The sequence below is a fragment of the Dendrobates tinctorius genome, unplaced genomic scaffold, assembly GCF_039654945.1.
Source record: "Dendrobates tinctorius isolate UK_male_01 unplaced genomic scaffold, ASM3965494v1 ptg000054l, whole genome shotgun sequence".
Taxonomy (NCBI): domain Eukaryota; kingdom Metazoa; phylum Chordata; class Amphibia; order Anura; family Dendrobatidae; genus Dendrobates; species Dendrobates tinctorius.
This window is the reverse complement of record NW_027361722.1, coordinates 16,841,476-16,861,656: the sequence shown is the minus strand read 5'-3', so window position 1 is coordinate 16,861,656 and position 20,181 is coordinate 16,841,476. Positions and strand designations below refer to the sequence as shown.

Here is a 20,181-nt window from a genome sequence, read left to right as displayed (position 1 = left end):
AAAATAAATATAATTACTAGGAAAACTCGAAAATCCTTGTTAAATGTAGTAATGGAATCTGCCCCATTAGGATAGGAATCTACAATCATATATCTTATCTTAATATCTGAACTAATAAAATCTTTAAATATTTATTCCATACTTCTATGAACACTGAAATGTAAAAAAATAAATTCTAGTGGAAATTTGGCTGTTTTAGGTCACTTCACCTCCCCAAAAAATGAAATAAAATAAATCTACAAAATTCTGGGTAAGTAATGGAGAGGTGTCTTAGTGACACCTCTCCATTACTATCCGGGCTTAATGTCACCTTACAATACAAAGGTGACATTAACCCCATATTACCCCATATGCCACCGCTATACGGCAGTGGGAGGATAAAGGCTAAGTGCCGTAATTGGCACATCTCACAGATGTGCCTTTTCTGGGGCGGCTGGGTGCTGGTATTTTTAGCTGGGGGAGGGGTCAATATTCAAGGCCCCTTCCTAGGCTATTAATATCAGCATGCAGCTGTCTGCATAGCCTTTCTGGATATTAATTATAGGGGGACCCCACATCATTTTTTTGGGGGGGTTCCCCCTTTTTTAATAGCCAGTAAAGGCTAAATATACAGCTGCGGGCTTATATTCATAGCCTGGGAAGATCCATGGGTATTAACTCCTTCACAGGCTAGAAATATCGCCGCCGGCTGTCGGCTTTCCCTCTCTGGTGAAGAAAATTGCACAGGAGCCCACGCAATTTTTCTCACTTGGAGGAGGGAACTTGTGGAGGCAATAAATAGGCTTCAAGATTATTTATTCCTGAATTTCATGCCCTGGATCCATAATATGTCCATTTTGCAAGGCTACGATAAAATCTCAGCGTATGCATGCCATACAGATTGCACACGGATGTCACACGGATACTTAGATACGAGGAAATCGCATCCTCGCATTGCAAACAGATTACATACGGATCACTGTTCAGGGAACATTTGGCCATCAAAATCGGACCGAGTTTTTATACGTTGTGTCTGACTCCGGCCTTAGTCAGAGTCTAGGCCGCAAAACATGCATATGTGACTCCAGCTCAAGAAAGGTATCAAAGTGTTAGAACTTTGAGTGTTGGTTGTATGCCCATCACCAAGTCAAAAATTGCAAGTTGTTCTATTGGTATTCATAAAATTACCATATAACCGTGCATTGCCTTGCTGTCTAGATCTTGACCACATGACGCACAACCTTCATGTTACATTGGTATGATTGTCATTCATCCTATCTGATTACATTGATAAAGGGATTCTCCATGGGAAAAATTACTATTTGTTAGTAGGGTTCTTTGAGTATTATCTGATTACAAAGTTTCTGTGTTCTGGACCTCCCAATAATCAACTGTAACCTGTGGGGTAAACCTGACAGTAAAAAGTGTTCAATTTTCCTGCAGCACCTCCAGAGGGGAAATAGAGTATTACACAGATTCCATTCACATGAATGGGACATTTTTGAAGAGAAGTACTTGAGAAATTTACTTTAAGTCCACCACATTATGCACGATATGGTGTCACTTACCTGAGTGCTAAGTAATATGCAATAAGGAGAAGAACCGCAGCTAGGAATACTAGGATTGCAGATGATAGAATTATGATTTTGAAAAAGTGACTGTTCTTATTTCGGAGATCTAGGAAATTGAGACATATAATTGCAATAACAATGGTGATAGCTACAGGGCCCCCGTGACAGTAATAACCACAGTGTCCAGCATAACAGTGATAGCTACTGGATTCCCAAACAGCGACAGCCACAATGTCTCCACTACAAACAGACACAATGGTCCTAAAAGAGTGACAGCCACAGGACCCTTAACAGTGAGAGCCATGGTTTCCCCATAATAGAGGCATCCACAATGTTCCCATAATAGTGACATAGTGTCCCCATAACAGTTACACCCCATATCAGTGAAAACCATACAACCAGTGACAGCTACAGGACCGTCCACAACAATGACAGGCACAAGATCCGAATACCAGTGACCTCCGTCACAGAACCACATACTGATGAGAAGCAAAGGACCTCAATACTAGTGACCACCACCCAACCTTCATAATAGTGACTAGCAGAAGACCCCAACACCAATGACAGCAGCAGGGCCACCTTATGCGGCTGTCATAAGGGTCTACATGTGGACTCCATTCTCCATGGCCTCTTCCTGTGATCCACTGTCGTTCAAGACGAACACATCATAGAGTCTCTGGTTACCTGGAAATGCCAACATCATAAGATGATGGGGCTGTCGATACACAACCTTCCAACTTACCTTCTTCTTGGACACTGTTGGACCCATAATCTACAAAAAATAAACGTGAGTTATTACTATAAGCGACGAAACTCGCATTGTAAGAAATGTTCAGTGCGTTTCACGCAGGCTTCAGGGGACCATCTAATAATGGGCAAAAAAAAAGTCAATACTCGGCTTATGATGACTCTCCACTTTTTAACACCACTTTGTGTTTGGGTCCAAATTCATAATAAACTTCTGAACATTTCTTTAGAGCAAAATAAACTACGTTTTTACGACAGTGAACAAGAAATTGCTTGTAAAGACACGAACTCTGATTCATCAAAGCTTTTACGCAACGCAAGGCTACATATGAATTTAGAGTCTTTTGTCGTTTTCTTGCCATTTTCATCCAGCTCCAAAAATGGGTAAATCTGGGGGTAGGCTGGGACATGGCAAACGCCATTCATCAAATTCATGACTGAGAATGGCATTCTTAATGCCACAAATCTTAGCTAGTTAAGAAGTATGTGCCCCAAGGTGCCACTGGCCCCGATTCACCAACAATGTTCACGCTGATCTTGATAAGGGGACATGCTGGAGTCAGACATTCCTGATTCATTACGAGGCCTCAAATCAGGCACACTTGAAAAGTGGGGTGCGCCTCACCATATTCAGGCAAAATGTTTGATCAATTGTTCTGCGCACATAGAATTCTTATTGACCTGTATAAATAGACCATTAAATGGCTGCCGATCGGCTTGTATATAGCCAATCAGCAGTCATTTAATACTTGTGATCAGCCCGTCCAAACAAGTCTTTAGACCCAATGGCAAGCTTCTACTACCAGCCAGTATGGAGGACACAAGAGTGCCAATGGCCGCTCTTTTCCCAAGTGGACAAGAGTTCCCTAGATAAATACGAGCTTGTGCTCCTACTTGGGAAGACCTGGTGTAGTGTTGGGTGTGACCTACTGAGGAGACTCCTAAGAAGATCATACCCATGAAGAGGTTGAAGGTCTGCGCCTGAGACAGAAGGGATATCAAAATGAGTGTTGCATGAGGATAGACCAATTATTGCTTCTATGGAGGCAACAGGACAGCCATGTAATGTTGCTACCACCTGTTGTGAAACTGTCAAAAGTTCGTAACAGTGTGGTCTTGCCTCTTTTCATGTCTCTTTCTCCAGTCTCGGCCCAACGTACCCACGGAATGACCATGAGTTACCCCCCCTGCTCCTGGGTAAGCTTTACATAGTTATTGGGTCCAATATAAACAGCATCCTCCTCAGCACGTCCCCTATAGGCATCCTAGTCTTACCTTGGTAGGTCTCGTTGTGTTTAGATGATTTTGCCCCTGTGCCACATAAGAAGACAAGAGACAATCTCGTTTAGTCCATGTTACAGAATTTTCTTTCAAATTAATCCTATTGTTCATGTTAAATCAAAATTTTGAGAAAAACAAACAAAATTGACTTTTTCTTTAGACTAATATCTGAGAACAGGAAATTTAAGGAATTGGTCTTTTTTGACCCAAGAAGGGATTACTAAGGACTGGATAAAAGATGCCAACAGTTTTGTAAGTATATTTTCATACAGGGGTTATCTGGAACTCTTATTTTTTCTCATGGAGCTGACAACTGAAAGGCATGTATTTGCTAACTGCCTGCCCATTCTACCCGATGCCGCGGCACGGAGTGATCACAGACACTGCTGGCATTTCTGCTGCTTCACATCAGCAGAGCAGCTCTTCCTCTTCTGGGTTGTTCTATCGGCGTGACGTGACTGCCAACAGCATGTCAATTGACAGCCTGCTCCCCGCAGTTATGAAGCGGGGAGCTGGCAGTCAATCAGCATGACATTAGCAGTGATGCTTCGCCAACAGAGCAGAGTCGAAGAGAAGATGTTGCTCTGTCATGACCAGAAATCACAGAATCGCCAACAGGAGTGATCCATGACCTCTCTGGGCTGTCAGAGATTGGCACTGGGCAGAATCTTAGCAACTACCCGCATGTACGTTCTTAAGTCCATAAGAAAAAATAAAATATTGCCGGGAAACCAAGGTAAGCTTCTAAATGGGGCAACAATAGTAAAGTCCTGCCTTAGCAATCACATAGGCAAGTCACGGTGAGTGTTTGTGATGGGTCACTTGCTCGTCCCTTATTTTCTTAAGATGGCACCAAACACTTTTGCACACCATTGTCCGTTTTCACGTGAATATTTGGATCGGTTGAGCCTTATTTTCGAGCTAAATTCAGCCTCAGCCTCATGTCCTCACCTTTGTCGTACACTATATTGCAGCTTATTTCCGCTTGTTCGGGAAGTGTTGACAGCAAGTAGTGCAGCGTGCTTGTGACCCTGATAAGATCGCCAGTCGTGTTCTCCTTCTCTTCTCTACTTATAGGTTGTCCTTCGTTATTCCAGGTGATTTTCGATTTCTGTGGTCCCGATGCGTTGCACTCCATGCTAAATATTTTATCCCCATCTTTATTTGGAAAAAAAAAGTTATAAAAAGTTTATGTCCTTGATCTAAAGTCATTGTGTAATACATGTGGCTTGTTTTGTAGCTAACAGCCAACTACTGATATATTTTTTGCATACACTATTCTGCCATCTGTAGAGCATCCCCATGAAATGGCCATCAAGGTGGAACTATTAGGCTATGAGCAAGCAGATTTTTTTTTTTTGAGGTGTTCAAAAATGTTGAGAAGAATGCTTCAGGAAACGCCCCTTCTCGGGAAGTTTTTAGAAGAGCCCATTCTTTTCTCGAAACGGTTTTGAACAGTTTTTGGAAGCATGTGTGGGCACTGAGTTTTTTTGATGAGTTTTTGGAGAAGAAACTCCAAGTTTTTGATGTGGATTTGGGTACATGCAAGCAGAAAAAGCCTGAAAAAGTGCAGCCAAAGTGTCCCATAAAATGAACATAATGTGCTGCAATGTCAAAATGACATCTGTGCCCATGTTCTAGCTTAAGTCACTTCCTTTAACTGCCTCAGGGTTAGTAAAGTGACATGCTCGTGAATAATGAAGGCAAAACCAGCGATGAAGCTGCCTCAGGAAAACAACCGCTAGTACTTCCAAAGCATATTCGCCTGGGAAAACTCAGCGGCTGCACCGGCGCCTAAATTATGCCAAGTGCACATACTGTTGTCGAGTTTTTGCTCTGTTTGGGCTCCAAAAACTCTTAAAAAACCTCACTGTGAACTTTTTTTTGCACCCTTTAATTTGGAAAGTGCCCAGTTTTGAGCAGACTCCATCAGAAGCCACTCTACAGAATTTTTTATACTAGGTGTGTTTGAAACTTGATTTGAGATAAAAAAAAAACGATTGAACATAAGAACATCAAAGTGGTTTTACAATAAAAATTTGTTTAAAAAAATCTTCAAAAGCCTTGGGCGCACATAACTTTAAGGATATGAGCACATGACATCTTTTAGACATCAAGAAAACATCGGTGGTTAGAAGATGCTCTAAAAGACAAAACACGAGTATAGCAAGTCGTTTAGATGTTGCTGGGTACATCAGTACCAATACAAGACACGGAAACCCAACTGAAACCCAAGAGAAGGCAACATAAGCTCTATGTGATCTTCTGCTTTATACCTAGGACATGTCACCTGAGCAATGTGGCTCGATTGTCCCTATAAATCAGGTTTAAAAAATAATTGACGCGTAAAAATGTATTCTTTTAAGGATGACTTTGAAAACCTTGACTATCACCTTTAACACTTCTCTTAGATCTTGCTGTTCTGCGTAGATGGAAGTTACACACCGGAGATATATCATCATTAAGCCATCTACCGATCTGCACGATGGTCCCATCTGGTTCTGGTAGTTGGGTCTTTATCTCTGGAGGGTCTAAGGTTATACTGACCTCTGCTGAACTCTTACAAACCACTTCTTTGATTCCACCTAAGAGTTGAAATTTGAGCAAAGTGGAGTTTAATACATGTTTTCCACATTTGTTACATCTTGGTACCCCTGAATTGTATGTACGGAACGTACATTATCTCCTGTAACGTGCTTAGTGAAACAGCAAGAATACAGTGGGTACGGAAAGTTTTCAGACCCCTTTAATACCAGCTCTGTGACCATTCTTGACTGGCCCAGCCAGAGCCCTGACCTAAACCCAACTGAGCATCTCTGGAGAGCCCTGAAAATGGCTGTCCACCAACGTTCACCATCCAACCTGACGGAACTGGAGAGGATCTGCAAGGAAGAATGGCAGAGGATGCCTAAATCCAGGGGTGAAAAACTTGTTGCATCATTCCCAAGAAGACTCATGGCTGTTCTAGCTCAAAAGGTGCGTCTACTCAATACTGAGCAAAGGGTCTGAATACTTTCTGTAACCACTGTAGATCCTTCTGAATCCTTTCTCTGCCTCTAGTGATAGCTATCCCTCCTAGTTTGGCATCATCCGCAAATTTGATTAGTTTTCCTTCAGTTCTGCACTTTCCCACGAACAGGCTACCATCTTGTTTTTACTATGGAATTCCAATCTAGGCCTCTGTTATAATTTTTTTCTCTAAGAAAATGACTGTGGATTGTTTCTGCTTATGTATGAATTTTTGTCTCTCTTCTCCGAATATATTAGAGAGTGCAGGAAAAATACTGTCTAAATAGGAAGCATCATATAAACCGAGCATTTGTATTTTCACCGTATCCGCTATCAAGATATTTTTCTGTCGACATATCTCTGTATATATGTATGTAAATGATTGGGATGGCCATTATTAAAGACATTTTTTTCATTCACTGCAAATTGATTGTCGAGTCTTTCCCTTTATAATCTTTCCAAAAATAAACATTTTCAATTAAAATTAAATTTTCCTCTATATTAATTTTTATATCCATTCATAACTTTTTTTTATGTAGTACTTACGCAGTTTTGGTAGGCAACCTTCTTGTCTGAGAGCTCCGTCAGGATATATGTTGAAAATGGCCCTAAAACAAGCACCATCTTCCTTTTCCAGTTGTGAGAGAGCGATGGCCGATATTCCTGGGTCTTTGGTTTCGAGAACTGATAAACGATTTTCATACTGTTTGGAAATCTTAATCCCGAACCTTTTACTATTTGTTACCAAAGTCTCATAAGAATTTCCTTTTCTCTTTTGCCAGGTGACTTGTACGATATCCATAGAAGATGGGATCTCACTTGTTAGATAAGTGATGCCTTCCTCGCTTGTTTTAAAGTTTACTTGGGGCTCACTTCCTAAAATAACAAGTTATGGGCAGAATTATGGAAATGACAGCTACAAAATACACACGCAATATATCCAAAGGTATGAAGCAACCCATTAGGAAACAATGGCATTCATAAAGAGTTGGGAACTTCTCCAGCTGTGCAGCCCCCAATCTTCTGAGAAGATTTCGGAACAACCTCCCCACCGTTCATGAAGCTTCCTCAGGAGTTACATGGCTAGTGCTAAGCATGATGCCGAAGCACAGATATAAAAACTTAAAAATTGTATAAACTATACAGCTTTCAATCTTCTGTGAAGGCTTGCCACTATATTTTGAAGTGTATTTGAGGGAAGTCTTAGCCAGAGAGATCACGACTTATGACAATCCATTTCCAACTGCTGTTCAAACAGCTTCTTCAGGAGTAACTGGGCTATGGTTATGGGTCGCCCTCGCTCACCCAGGGCAGCGGGGTACTCGGTACCGGGCCGGCGTCAGGGGGGAAAGTTTCACAGCAGCTGTGACCCGGTCCATGGCCCTGGGCGCCCAATATCAATGGCGGTGATGTTAATGGTGTTAAAGTTTATATGAATAGTTTGTGACGCCACCCGTGGTGTTTGGCAAGGGAGATGGTAAGCGAACGCTGCATACAGATCCGCTGGGACTGATGGTGTGGTGCAGCAGAGATGGTATAGCTCCCCACAGGTGGAGCTGTAGTCCCAGGGCAGTGTCGGTGCAATGGATGAGGAGAGGCGCAGAATGGTATGGATGCTGGTACCCAGGTGTAATGGTGCGGGAATAACTGGAGGACACCAGAGTATGCGGTTCCAAAGCTTTACTCACTGTTTGCAGTTCACACAACTGCCTGCCTCCGTACTGTGTTCTCCAGCTCAGGGCGCCAGCCAACCTCCAGGCAGGACAGGATTCTCCCTTCCACACTCCGCCAACGTGTACCTTACTGAACGACTCCTCCAATGCGCCTTTAGGTGCGAAGCACTCCAGTACTTAGTTACCCTGGAATGCCTCTCTCTAGGTGTTCCTAGTCTTTACTTGTATGACAGACAGCTGTAGCCTGCTTTGGGGTCTCCTCTCTGCGTCCCGGCTCTCTATTCAGTTGCTGTTGTGTCCCAAGTCTATGAGGGGAGCAAGGCGTTAGTGGCTCACTACTCTTCCGGTGTCTGTTGCCGGACATAAAGATCCAATCAACCTCGGGGACCGGGCCCCGGCCTTTGCGCTCTGGACTGGAAGGGTTCTCTATCTTTCTTTAACCAGCTTCCCACCGTCCTTCTATTCTCCTTCATTCCGATCTGTTCTCTCTCTCTTATGGAAGGTTAGGTTATCAATCTTATCAGTCTCTTTCTCTGTCTTTCTCGTGCCAGCAGCCCAGATCACTGGGACCTGCTGCAGCACGTCCCTCAGACATCCATCTTCTCTCTTCTCTCTCCGACTCACTAACTGTCTGTCACTCTTCCCACTCTTTTGTATTGTCTTACTCCACCCGCCTTCCAGCACATCTCGTGTTACGAAGCAGGGTTCCACGAGGGGTGCTCTGCTAACCCCCAGCCTGAAGCTGTTAGGTGGCCCCACTGAACTATCCTGTGTGTGGAATGCAGGTGTGGAGTGTGGTCAGGAGTTCCCACCTTACCTGGATGGTGGGGCACTACACCTTAGGAGAAGGTGCAGTACCTCTGTGGCGACTCAAGCCTCAGGGGCGCCACAGTTATATATTGCAGTAAAACATTTTAAGGGCTGTAAATGAAGTTTTGTTTGATCTAGTTAGTGATGAGTGATATGCTCATTACTCAAGTTTTTCCGAGCATGCTCGGGTGTTCTCCGAGTAGTTCGGGTGTGCTCGGAGATTTAGTTTGTGTCGCCACAGCTGCATGATTTGCGGCTGCTAGACAGCCTAAATACATGTGGGGATTGCCAAACAAACAGGCATTCCCACATGGATTCAGGCTGTCTAGCAGTCGCAAATCATGCAGCTACGGCGACACAAACTAAATCTCTGAGCACACCCGAACTACTCGGAGAACACCCAAGCATGCTCGGAATTCTCAAGTAACGAGCATACTCGCTCAACACTAGATCTAGTGTCTTAATTTTCCTTTCATTAAATAATAGGGCAGTAAACCTGTTAGGCGTCGGATTTCTGAGACTGCACAACAGGAATCCAGAGCCGTACATCCAGCGGTCTCCAATTCCCCTCCGACCGCTCAGGGACCTGCTCAGCAATCTCAGCGATCCAGGCGTTCTGCTCAGACCCGCTCTCTGAGTCTGGATGTTGCTGCCACCTCTGGTCCAGCAATGGTAGCGCAACCTGCTTTGCAGGGAACCGCTCCTGAGGCTAAGTCCTCTCGCCGTGCTACTGGTCATGCCCACAAGACGACTTGTCACATTGTAGAAGGATCAACTTTATTCTCATTTGCACAAGGAAAGACTAGAAGCAATGGGATGAAACTGAATGGGAGGAGACACAGATTAGATATTAGAAAAAACTTTTTGACAGTTAGTGATCAATGAGTGGAACAAGCTGCCACGAGAAGTGGTGAGTTCTCCTTCAATGGAAGTCTTCAAACAGAGGCTGGACAGACATCTGACTGGGATGATTTAGCAAATCCTGCTTTGAGAAGGGGGTTGGACCAGATGGCCCAGGAGGTCCCTTCTAACTCTACAATTCTATGATTCTATGACCTCTCAGTGGAGAGCAGGGGTCACATGCGCCACTGTGCTTACCGCACCTTACATTAGCGTCCAATGGTGTCCGGTTCCCCGGCACTGTCGTTAAGCGGCTGTACCTTCCGCAGCGCTGCACTCTGCAGCACCTCTTGGCGTTCGCGGCTGCGACGCCACATGCCGGCTGGCCCTGTGAATTAACGGGCCCGGTGTCTACGCCTTATTTTACTCTAGGGCGTCTCTGTGCCTAAATCAGAGTCTGTCCTAGCACCTTGGGTGAAGTCAACCCGAGCGCAGTACTCCGCCTCCTAGCGAGTCTGACATTATCCAGCAGCGGTCTTTACATCTACCGCACGGTGGACCCCGGGCGGCGAACGCACCTCCTATTATTTATATTTGGTGCGTTCCGCTGTCCCTAACATTACACTAGTGCCAGGGTCTGGCTGGTAATGGCAGACCTGCAGCAGCTGCAGCGCTACATTCGTCAGCTGGAGAGCAGTTTGGCGGCTATTGAGGGCACCACCTCAGCCGCGAATGCTGCGCTAGCTGCTGCCCAGACAGTCGTAGAGGCTGTCTCACGCATGCCCGCACTTACGCCGACAATTTCTCGCCTCCCGCTCCCCGACAAGTTTTTGGGTGACAGCGCCACCTGTAGGGGATTCGTGAGCCAGTGCTCTATTCAGCTCGAGTTACTGGCTGCACGGTTCCCTACAGAGTGGGCTAAGGTGAGGTTTATTGTCTCCCTTTTGTCCAACAGGGCATTAGAATGGGCTACGCGATTGTGGGAACGTGATGATCCCGTGGTTCAGGGTGCTGCTCATTCTTCGCGGCCCTGAAGCAGGTCTTTTTGGGACCACGGATCACGCACGATACCTCTCTCCAATTATTATCCCTAACACAGGGGTCGCTCTCGGTTAGCCATTATGCCGTCCAGTTCCGGATACTGGCTTCCGAATTAGAGTGGCCGGACAAAGCATTAGTCCCGGTATTTTGGAGAGGGTTAGCCGAGCACGTCAAAGATGCTCTAGCTACTAGAGAGGTTCCCACAAGTCTGGAGGAACTGATTGCCGTCTCCACCCGCATTGACCTCCGGTTTACGGAGCGCGGACTGGAACGGGCGCAATCCAGACGTAGGGTTAACTTGGCTCCCACCTTCACCGGGCCGCTTAGATATCCCACACAGGAGCTCTCATCCTCCGAACCTATGGAGGTGTCTCGCACCGGCCCCAAGCCACGTCCGATGCGAAGCTCCGTACGTTGTTATCAGTGCCGACAGTTTGGTCACTCGGCTAGCACATGTCCTCAGCGGTCGAAAAAACGACCACGTCCAGTGGCCGTAGGTGGTGGTCAGTCCAATATGGAACCCTTTTCACCCAAACCGGTATTCCAAGATAGTGGGGCTTCCACCTGGGAGACAGAGGTTACCGTGGATTCCGGGGCCGAGGGGAACTTTATGTCCTCGATCTTCGCCAAGAAACACGCTATTCCACTGGTGTTACTGCCCCAACCTCTGACCATCAGGGTGGTTAACGGTGCACCTTTACCATCCCAAGTGACCCATCAGACAGCTCCACTCGGGCTTTCTATCTCACCCTCTCATCGTGAGATTCTGTCCCTGCTCGTTTTGCCAGATGGCATCGACCAGGTGCTTCTTGGGCTTCCCTGGCTCCGTTGTCACTCCCCTCATATTTTTTGGGCTTCAGGGAGTATACGGGGTTGGAGCAAGGACTGTGAGGGAAGGTGCCTGAGGGGCAGTGTTCAGGTAGCTTCCACTGAAGTGCCTGCGGATCTCTCCGCGCTTCCTAAACCTTATCACCAGTACGCGGACGTCTTCTCTAAGAAGTCTGCGGAGACGCTCCCGCCGCACCGCCCTTACGATTGCCCGATAGATCTCCTGCCAGACACAGAACCTCCTAGAGGCTGTGTGTATTTCCGCTATCACTCCCTGAGACAGAGGCGATTTCTCAATATGTCCGGGAGAACCTGGCTAGAGGTTTTATCAGAAAGTCGGTGTCGCCGGCTGGTGCAGGTTTCTTCTTCATACAGAAGAGCGGAGAGTTACGTCCCTGCATTGACTACAGAGGTCTCAACGCTATAACAGTCAAAAACAAATACCCTCTTCCACTGATCTCTGAATTATTTGACAGGTTGCGAGGGGCCCGGATCTTTATGAAATTAGATCTACGGGTGGCACACAACCTGATCCGCATTCACGAAGGAGACGAATGGAAGACAGCTTTTAATACCAGGGATGGCCACTATGAATATTTGGTCATGCCCTTTGGCCTTTGTAATGCGCCTGCTGTCTTGCAGGATTTCGTCAACGACGTCTTCCGCGATATGCTTTCTACCTCGGTGGTGGTGTATCTGGATGACACACTCATCGTCTCGCCAGATTTGACCACCCACCGGAGAGACGTCTGCAGGGTCTTTGACCGTCTGCGGGCGAACTCTCTCTTCGCCAAGCTGGAAAAGTGCCAGTTTGAGCAGGAGTCCTTGCCGTTCCTGGGCTACATCATCTCGGCCCAGGGGTTGGCTATGGATCCGGCCAAACTACAAGCGGTAATGGACTGGCAGGAACCCCATTCACTCAAAGCAGTGCAGCGCTTCTTGGGGTTCGTCAATTATTACCGTCAGTTTATACCTCACTTCTCCACAATGCTAGCTCCTTTGGTTGCTCTCACGAAGAAAGGAACTAATGCTATTGCTTGGTCTGAAGAGGTCTCCAAGGCCTTCTCCTCTATAAAATCTCACTTTGCTGGCACTCCCATCTTACATCGTCCCGATGTGGATAAACCGTTTATCCTGGAGGCAGATGCCTCTTCCGTTGGTGCAGGAGCAGTCTGTTACAGAACCACTCAGCACCCAGAATATGTTGTGCAGTTATATGTATATATAATAGGTTCCATGTGAGATGCATGTCCCTAATGTATCAGCAGTGTCCGCCCTCCCCCTACCTTTGTAATTCCCACAGTAAACATACGCAGGCTCCGGCCACCTGCTGCTTTTGTAATGCATGTCTGGCCTGACGCTTGTCTATTGGCCGGCCCTCTGTATCTGTGTGATATATTCTGTGTCCTGTGAGTAAAGTGTTGTCAGACTGGAAATACATGGAGAAGCAGTGATCTTTTATATGCGCCCATGCACTCAGAGGAATTCCAGCCAGCGTCCTTCATTCAGACTCCAGCCAACGCAGAGCGGACCTCAGAAAACACGGGGTGGTACTGAAAGAGGTACCCCAGCTTGGAAGACCCCGTTACACTGGTGGCAGCCAGCGGATTTGATACCCCTTCTACAGAAGGAAAGGAATGAATGGAAAATAATTACCAGAAGTTAAAGAGGACTACATTAAAAGACCTGGTTGATAGCAGCCATCATGGAACACGACAGTGCAGCACCCCCCAATGTGAATGTGGAGGAGACCGAATTCCAGAGGGAGGTAAAGAACAGACTGGCATTCTATGGCCCAAACCCTGCAGTAGAGATCATACGAGAGGTGATGGCTGATGTGCGTACTGATCTGAAGGAAAAGATGGCTGAGCGGACCACGATAGAGCTAGCCAAGATGGAGATGGCAGAGCGGACCAAAGTGGAGCTGGCCAAGATGGAGATGGCAGAGCGGAGAGAGGAGAGTCAGCGAGCAGGGGGAGCTCTGGCCTTCGACCAGGTACCTTCAACAGTAAGCCACAAAAAGATCCAGTACAATGCCTTCCGACAGTAGGGGGAGGCAGAGGAAGACATTGATGGCTTTCTGCAGGACTTTGAGTGGCAGTGTGCTCTTCATCAAGTAAAGTCGGAGGAACAGGTTCAGATTCTGGCCAGCAAGCTGACAGGCCGGGCAGGGGACGCCTATCGCACGGTACCTGATGAGGACTGTATGGACTATGAGTGGATCAAAGAAGTGATCTTGGCCCGGTATGCGCTGACACCAGAGGCCTACCGCCAAAAGTTCCGCGGACTTATAAAATGCGTAACCGATACCCACGCTGAATGGGCCTGTAAATTACGGCGGTCACTGCTACAGTGGGTACAAGGGAGCCAAGCAACCACTAAGGAGGATGTCCTCCAGCTCTTCCTGTTAGAACGATTCTTTAATGGACTAAACCCCGAGACACAGGAATGGCTTCGGGACAGGCGGCCAATGACTCTTGAGGAAGCCGCTCGTCTGGCCGATGAACATCATAATGCCAGGAGACCGCATTTGTCCGGATCAAAGGTGGTCACTAGGGGCCCGCCCATGAACCTGGAGTGCCCCAAACCACCGAAGATTGTAGGGGGACCAGCTAGAAACCCAGCCTACAACAGTCCCCCTGGGGCGCGATGCCACACCTGTCGTCAGCTGGGCCACCTGCAAAGACAATGTCCCAACCGGACTCAGCATACCCAGTGGCCAAAGGCGGGAACAGCTACCTTCAGCCGGGCTGCTGTACACTGCTACCAAGGCGAAGCTGACCCGGCATTGGGGGCTACGATTAACCAAGGGGTGGAAGAGATGGAGGAAGTGCTGCATGAAGTAGACCCCGTGCAGGCAGCCCGGGCAGATAATCGACAATAGCATCGACAAGTCGTGTGGGTTAATGGGAAACGTATGCAGGGACTAAGAGATTCTGGGGCAACTTTGACCCTTGTGAAGCCTCATCTCGTCCGGGACCAAGAGAAGACGGACCGGACAGTGGCAGTCCGTGTAGCAGGGGGAGCCATACATCGACTGCCCACTGCCAGGATTCACCTGAACTGGGGAGTCGGGGATGGCCTTGTTGAGGTCGGCTTGATGGAGGATTTGCCTGCAGACGTCTTGCTGGGAAATGACTTGGGGCCCATGTTGTCTGCATTCTCGGTGGCCCCTCTGGCTGAGACATATCCTGTGACCACCCGGAGACAAGCTCGAGCTGCGGAGGCGGAATCACACTCAGAGGCCCAGGTAAGACATTCCAGCCCTACACATATTCCCATAGCCAGACACATTTCTTGGGCCACCCCAGATGAATTTAATAGGGAGTTACTTGAGGATCCTTCATTAGAGGGATATCGTGGGAAGGCACAGGAGGGGAGAGGGGTACTGGAAGGGGAACAGTTTGTATGGAAGCAGGGACTCCTCTACCGGATCACAGAGCAGCACCACACAGGGACGAGCCCCACTACAAAACAACAGCTGGTAGTTCCCAAGAAGTATAGGCAGGAGTTACTGCGAATCTCTCATGATATACCCTTGGCCGGGCACTTCGGCGTCAGTCGCACCAGGCATCGTCTGACACAAAACTTCTTTTGGCCGGGGGTAACCTATGATGTTCGTCAGTACTGCCAGACCTGTGACAGTTGTCAGCGCATTGGCAAGAGGGGGGATCGAAGCAAGGCCAGATTACGCCCCCTCCCCATTGTGGAGGAACCATTTAGCCGAGTAGCGGTCGATCTGATAGGGCCGTTAGCCAAACCCAGTCCGTCCGGGAAAAAGTATATATTGACAGTGGTAGATTATGCCACGCGGTATCCAGAGGCGGTTGCGTTACCTAACATACTGGCAGAGACGGTGGCGGCCGCCCTGCTCCAGGTTTTCTCACGGGTTGGATTTCCCCGGGAGATTATCTCGGACCAGGGTACCCAGTTTACAGCAGAGGTGACCAACCAACTGTGGAAGCTGTGCGGCGTAAAGTCCATTAGAAGCGCCCCATACCACCCGCAAACCAATGGGTTGTGTGAACGCTTTAACGGGACATTAAAACAGCTCATTGGGACTTTTACCAGGACCTACAGGGACTGGGAGAAATTCTTGCCACATCTCCTGTTTGCCTATCGGGAGGTGCCCCAAGAATCCACGGGGTTCTCCCCGTTCGGCTGGTATACGGGAGACGGGTAAGGGGACCCCTAGACTTAGTGCTGGAACACTGGGAAGGGGAGGGCCTCATAGAAGGGGTACCTATTGTACCCTATGTGCTGGAATTCCGGGACCGCCTACAGGAGCTGACCCAGGTTGTACGTGAGAACCTGCAGGCGACACAGCGGCGCCAACGCTTATGGTATGATGGGAGGGCCAGAGAGCGCACTTTGGAAATAGGACAGAAGGTCCTGATGTTAGAGCCTACTAAGCAGAATAAGTTTCAAGCTGCATGGCAGGGGCCCTACCAGGTAGTGGGGAAAATAGCCGACACAACCTATAATGTCGCCGATTGTAACGACCCCAGGGTTATCCGCATGTTCCATGTGAATATGCTGAAGCCCTACCAGGAGCGCCCTGAAGAAGTAGTGGCCATCTGTGCACCTGAAGCAGAGGATTTATCCGGACTTCCCTTGCCGGATGTCTTAGGGGAAAGGACTCAGTCTAAAACATGGGACCAGGTACACTTGGGCGAAGACCTAGGCCCCCGGGAGAGACAGCAGGCGGAGGCGTTGTTGAGGCTGCGACAGAGGATGTTTTCAGAGAGACCGGGGTACACTCGCCTGGCACAACACAAGGTTGAGACCCAGGATCAGACCCCCCTGCGACAAAACCCCTTCCGCGTCCCTGAGTCTGTACGAGAGGGGATGCGACAAGAGATTCAAGAGATGCTGCGTTTAGGGGTCATTGAAGAGTCAGATAGTCCCTGGGCATCCCCCGTAGTGTTAGTGCCCAAGAAGGATGGGACTACACGGTTTTGTGTAGACTATCGTAAGCTCAATGAGAAAACAGTGATGAATGCATATTCCATGCCGCGTGTGGATGAGTTGTTAGACCGGCTGGCGGGGGCAAAGTATTTGACGACCATCGATCTATGCAAAGGCTACTGGCAGATTCCCCTTAGTCCTGACGCTATTCCCAAGTCGGCATTTGTCACCCCGTTCGGCTTATTCCAGTTTCGAGTTATGCCATTCGGGATGAAGAATGCCCAGGCGACCTTCCAAAGGCTGGCTGACTGACTTCTGGATGGTCTCCAGGACTATGCTTGTGCCTACCTGGACGACATCGCCATCTACAGTGCTACATGGGAAGAGCATCTAAATCACCTAGAGACAGTATTGGACAGGATCCACCAGGCCTGAATCACCCTGAACCCAAACAAGTGTCACGTGGGCAAAGCAGAGGTTCAGTATTTAGGGCATTGGGTGGGAAGTGGGAAACAGTGACCAGAACCAGCCAAGATTGAGGCCATAGCCAAATAGCCCATCCCACGCACTAAAACCCAGGTCATGGCGTTTCTAGGGACAGTGGGGTATTACAGGAAATTCGTTCCCAATTACAGCAGCGTAGCCAAGCCCCTCACTGATCTGACCCATAAGAACCAACCCCGCCAGGTAACCTGGACCTCAGAGTGTGAGGAAGCCTTCCGCCAAATAAAGGACGCCCTCACCAATACCCCTGTATTGGCCGCACCCGATCCAACTAAACATTTCCTTGTTCACACAGACACTTCTATGTTTGGATTGGGGGCAGTACTGAGCCAAGTCGGGCCGGACGGCCAAGAACACCCGGTAGCTTACCTGAGTCGGAAACTACTGCCCCGTGAAGTAAGCTATGCGGCCATCGAGAAGGAGTGCCTGGCGGTAGTATGGGCACTCAAGAAGTTGCAACCATATTTGTATGGACGACAGTTTTCCCTCCTAACGGACCATAATCCCCTTGTCTGGCTTAATCGGGTCTCCGGAGACAACGCCAGATTGCTGCGGTGGAGTTTAGCCCTACAACCTCTGGACTTCACCATCCACTACAGACCCGGCAAACAAAACGGTAACGCCGATGTACTAAGTCGACAAACGGAACTTGTACCAACCCCATAAACTTTGGTCATCCCCAAACCGATCCGTTGAGGATCAGACTGTGTATGCCGATCGCGTCACTGAAAAGGGGGAGGCGTGTTACAGAACCACTCAGCACCCAGAATATGTTGTGCAGTTTTATGTATATATAAATAGGTCCCATGTGAGATGCATGTCCCTAATGTATCAGCAGTGTCCGCCCTCCCCCTACCTTTGTAATTCCCACAGTAAACATACGCAGGCTCCGGCCACCTGCTGCTTTTGTAATGCATGTCTGGCCTGACGCTTGTCTATTGGCCGGCCCTTTGTATCTGTGTGATATATTCTGTGTCCTGTGGGTAAAGTGTTGTCAGACTGGAAATACATGGAGAAGCAGTGATCTTTTATATGCGCCCATGCACTCAGAGGAATTCCAGCCAGCGTCCTTCATTCAGACTCCAGCCAACGCAGAGCGGACCTCCGAAAACACAGGGTGGTACTGAAAGAGGTACCCCAGCATGGAAGACCCCGATACACAGTCCTTTTCCAGAAGGATGATCAAGGTCGGAAGCATCCCTGCTTCTTCTTCTCTAAGACCTTCTCACCGGCGGAGAATTACTCCATCGGCGACAGGGAGTTGCTAGCGATGAAGTTGGCCTTCTCCGAGTGGAGACATCTGGAAGGAGCACGGTTTCCCTTCCAGGTGTACACGGACCATAAAAATCTGGTCTATTTACAAACGGCCCAACGCTTGAACTCTCGTCAAGCTAGGTGGTCGCTCTTCTTTTCACGCTTCCGCTTCACCTTGCTCTACCTCTCAGGAGAGAAGAACGTCCGTGCGGATGCTCTCTCACGCTCGGTGTTTTCAGCGGAAGAAGGAGAGGCTGAGCCACAGCTAATTCTCCCGCCAGAGAGCTTTACGACTGTGGCTCCAGTTGCTCTCGAGTCAGTGCCACCGGGCAAGACCTTGGCTACGGCCGGAGGTTCTCGCCTGGGCACACGCCGCCAGGGTGGGTGGTCACTAGAGTTGAGCGACTTTTGTTTTTTTAGGGTCGCGTTTCGTTTCGTGAAACCCGACTTTTCCAAAAGTCGGGTCGAGCAAGATCGTCCGATTATAGGGAAAAGTCGGGGTCGTCCCGAAACACGAAACCCAATGTAAGTCAATTGGGAATAAAAGTCGGCAGTGAGAGGACAGGAAACACACCTACAGTGCCCATTTGAATGCCAAAAGCATCAATTCTTCTTACTTAAGCTTGTCAACCTTAATTAACTTCATAATACAAGTTACGCACTGAAAAATGGGGGTTATTTGGCTAAAGTTGTGGGGGGGGGGCTGGCTCCAGGTTTTCATGTGCCCTGGGCGAAAGAGCGCCCCTTTAACACATACCACAACTCATCATGCTCCGATACGGCAGAGAAATAGCGGTATAGTACAATGAAAAATACTTCACTTTTTACATCTCATGACAAGGCCCATCTATTTCTCCATACAGAATCATTGGTCCCATATAATGTTTGAAACAGTATATGATGAGCTCCACATAATGCTACAGTATATGTTGGTCCCCATGGATGAAGCTCTACTGTCTTATGGGCCCAAATAATGCTCCAAACATAATGGGCCCCATTTCTAATGCTCTAGTGTATAATGGGCCCTGTAAATGCTGCTCCAGTGTCTGATGTCCACCTTTGGAATGTTCCAGTGTATGGTGGGCCCCATCTATCATTCTCCAGAGTATAGTGCTCCCCAAAAATTGCTGTCCCAACATTGAAAACAATCAAATAAGTCTCCTCGCTAGGGAATCCCTGTACTAGTCTGGACTCCTCGTCGTCCCCATCTTCCATCTCACTGCACAGTATTTCAACCTTGCAAGTGCTGTGATCCTGAGCAAGCAGGGGGGGCACACTCGTTGGCGACGGCACTGACACAGGGCCTCTGATAGTACGGTGGTGTGTCTGATGGCGGGTGGGCCGAACCTGCACTTTCATCTGCAGCTTCCTCTTTGTCACCGTGTAAGATGGAACTGTATATGGGAAGGGTAACCTGAGTTTCATCAGGGTCAGATTCAGGCCGTGTAGCGTGCGAGGGGAATGTAGTGGTCTGGGTCAATGTACCAGCAGATTCATCGAGCAGTGGCTGGGCATCAGTGCACTTGTGTCGCCCCCAGGAGTACGGTCGCCACAGTGGCATTACCTTCTTCCTAGGGAGTGTGATGTCATGCTTGGGAGCAACGAACGATCTCTCTAGCAGGTTAACTGATTGGGCGGCGTTATTCCCACGAGTCATGACCCTCCAAACAGCGTTCATGAAGGCAAAGTGTTTGTTTTACGTGGGCAGTATGGTTGCAAAGCTGAACCTTAAAGGA

At 48.2% G+C, this 20,181-nt stretch overlaps 1 protein-coding gene across 5 annotated transcripts in view; it reads right to left on the bottom strand.

Moving 5' to 3' along the window:
• Positions 1 to 20,181, bottom strand: part of LOC141091524 (uncharacterized) — a 59,257-nt gene that overhangs the window by 13,091 nt on the left and 25,985 nt on the right. For all 5 annotated transcript variants that reach the window (XM_073577165.1, XM_073577163.1, XM_073577162.1 and 2 more), the window contains exons 2-7: positions 7,134 to 7,463; positions 5,972 to 6,163; positions 4,530 to 4,736; positions 3,573 to 3,608; positions 2,293 to 2,322; positions 1,548 to 1,656 (exon numbers count right to left, since the gene is read on the bottom strand). In XM_073577165.1, coding sequence (XP_073433266.1) covers positions 1,548 to 1,656; positions 2,293 to 2,322; positions 3,573 to 3,608; positions 4,530 to 4,736; positions 5,972 to 6,163; positions 7,134 to 7,463 — 904 coding nt within the window. The remainder of the gene's footprint in view (positions 1 to 1,547; positions 1,657 to 2,292; positions 2,323 to 3,572; positions 3,609 to 4,529; positions 4,737 to 5,971; positions 6,164 to 7,133; positions 7,464 to 20,181) is intronic.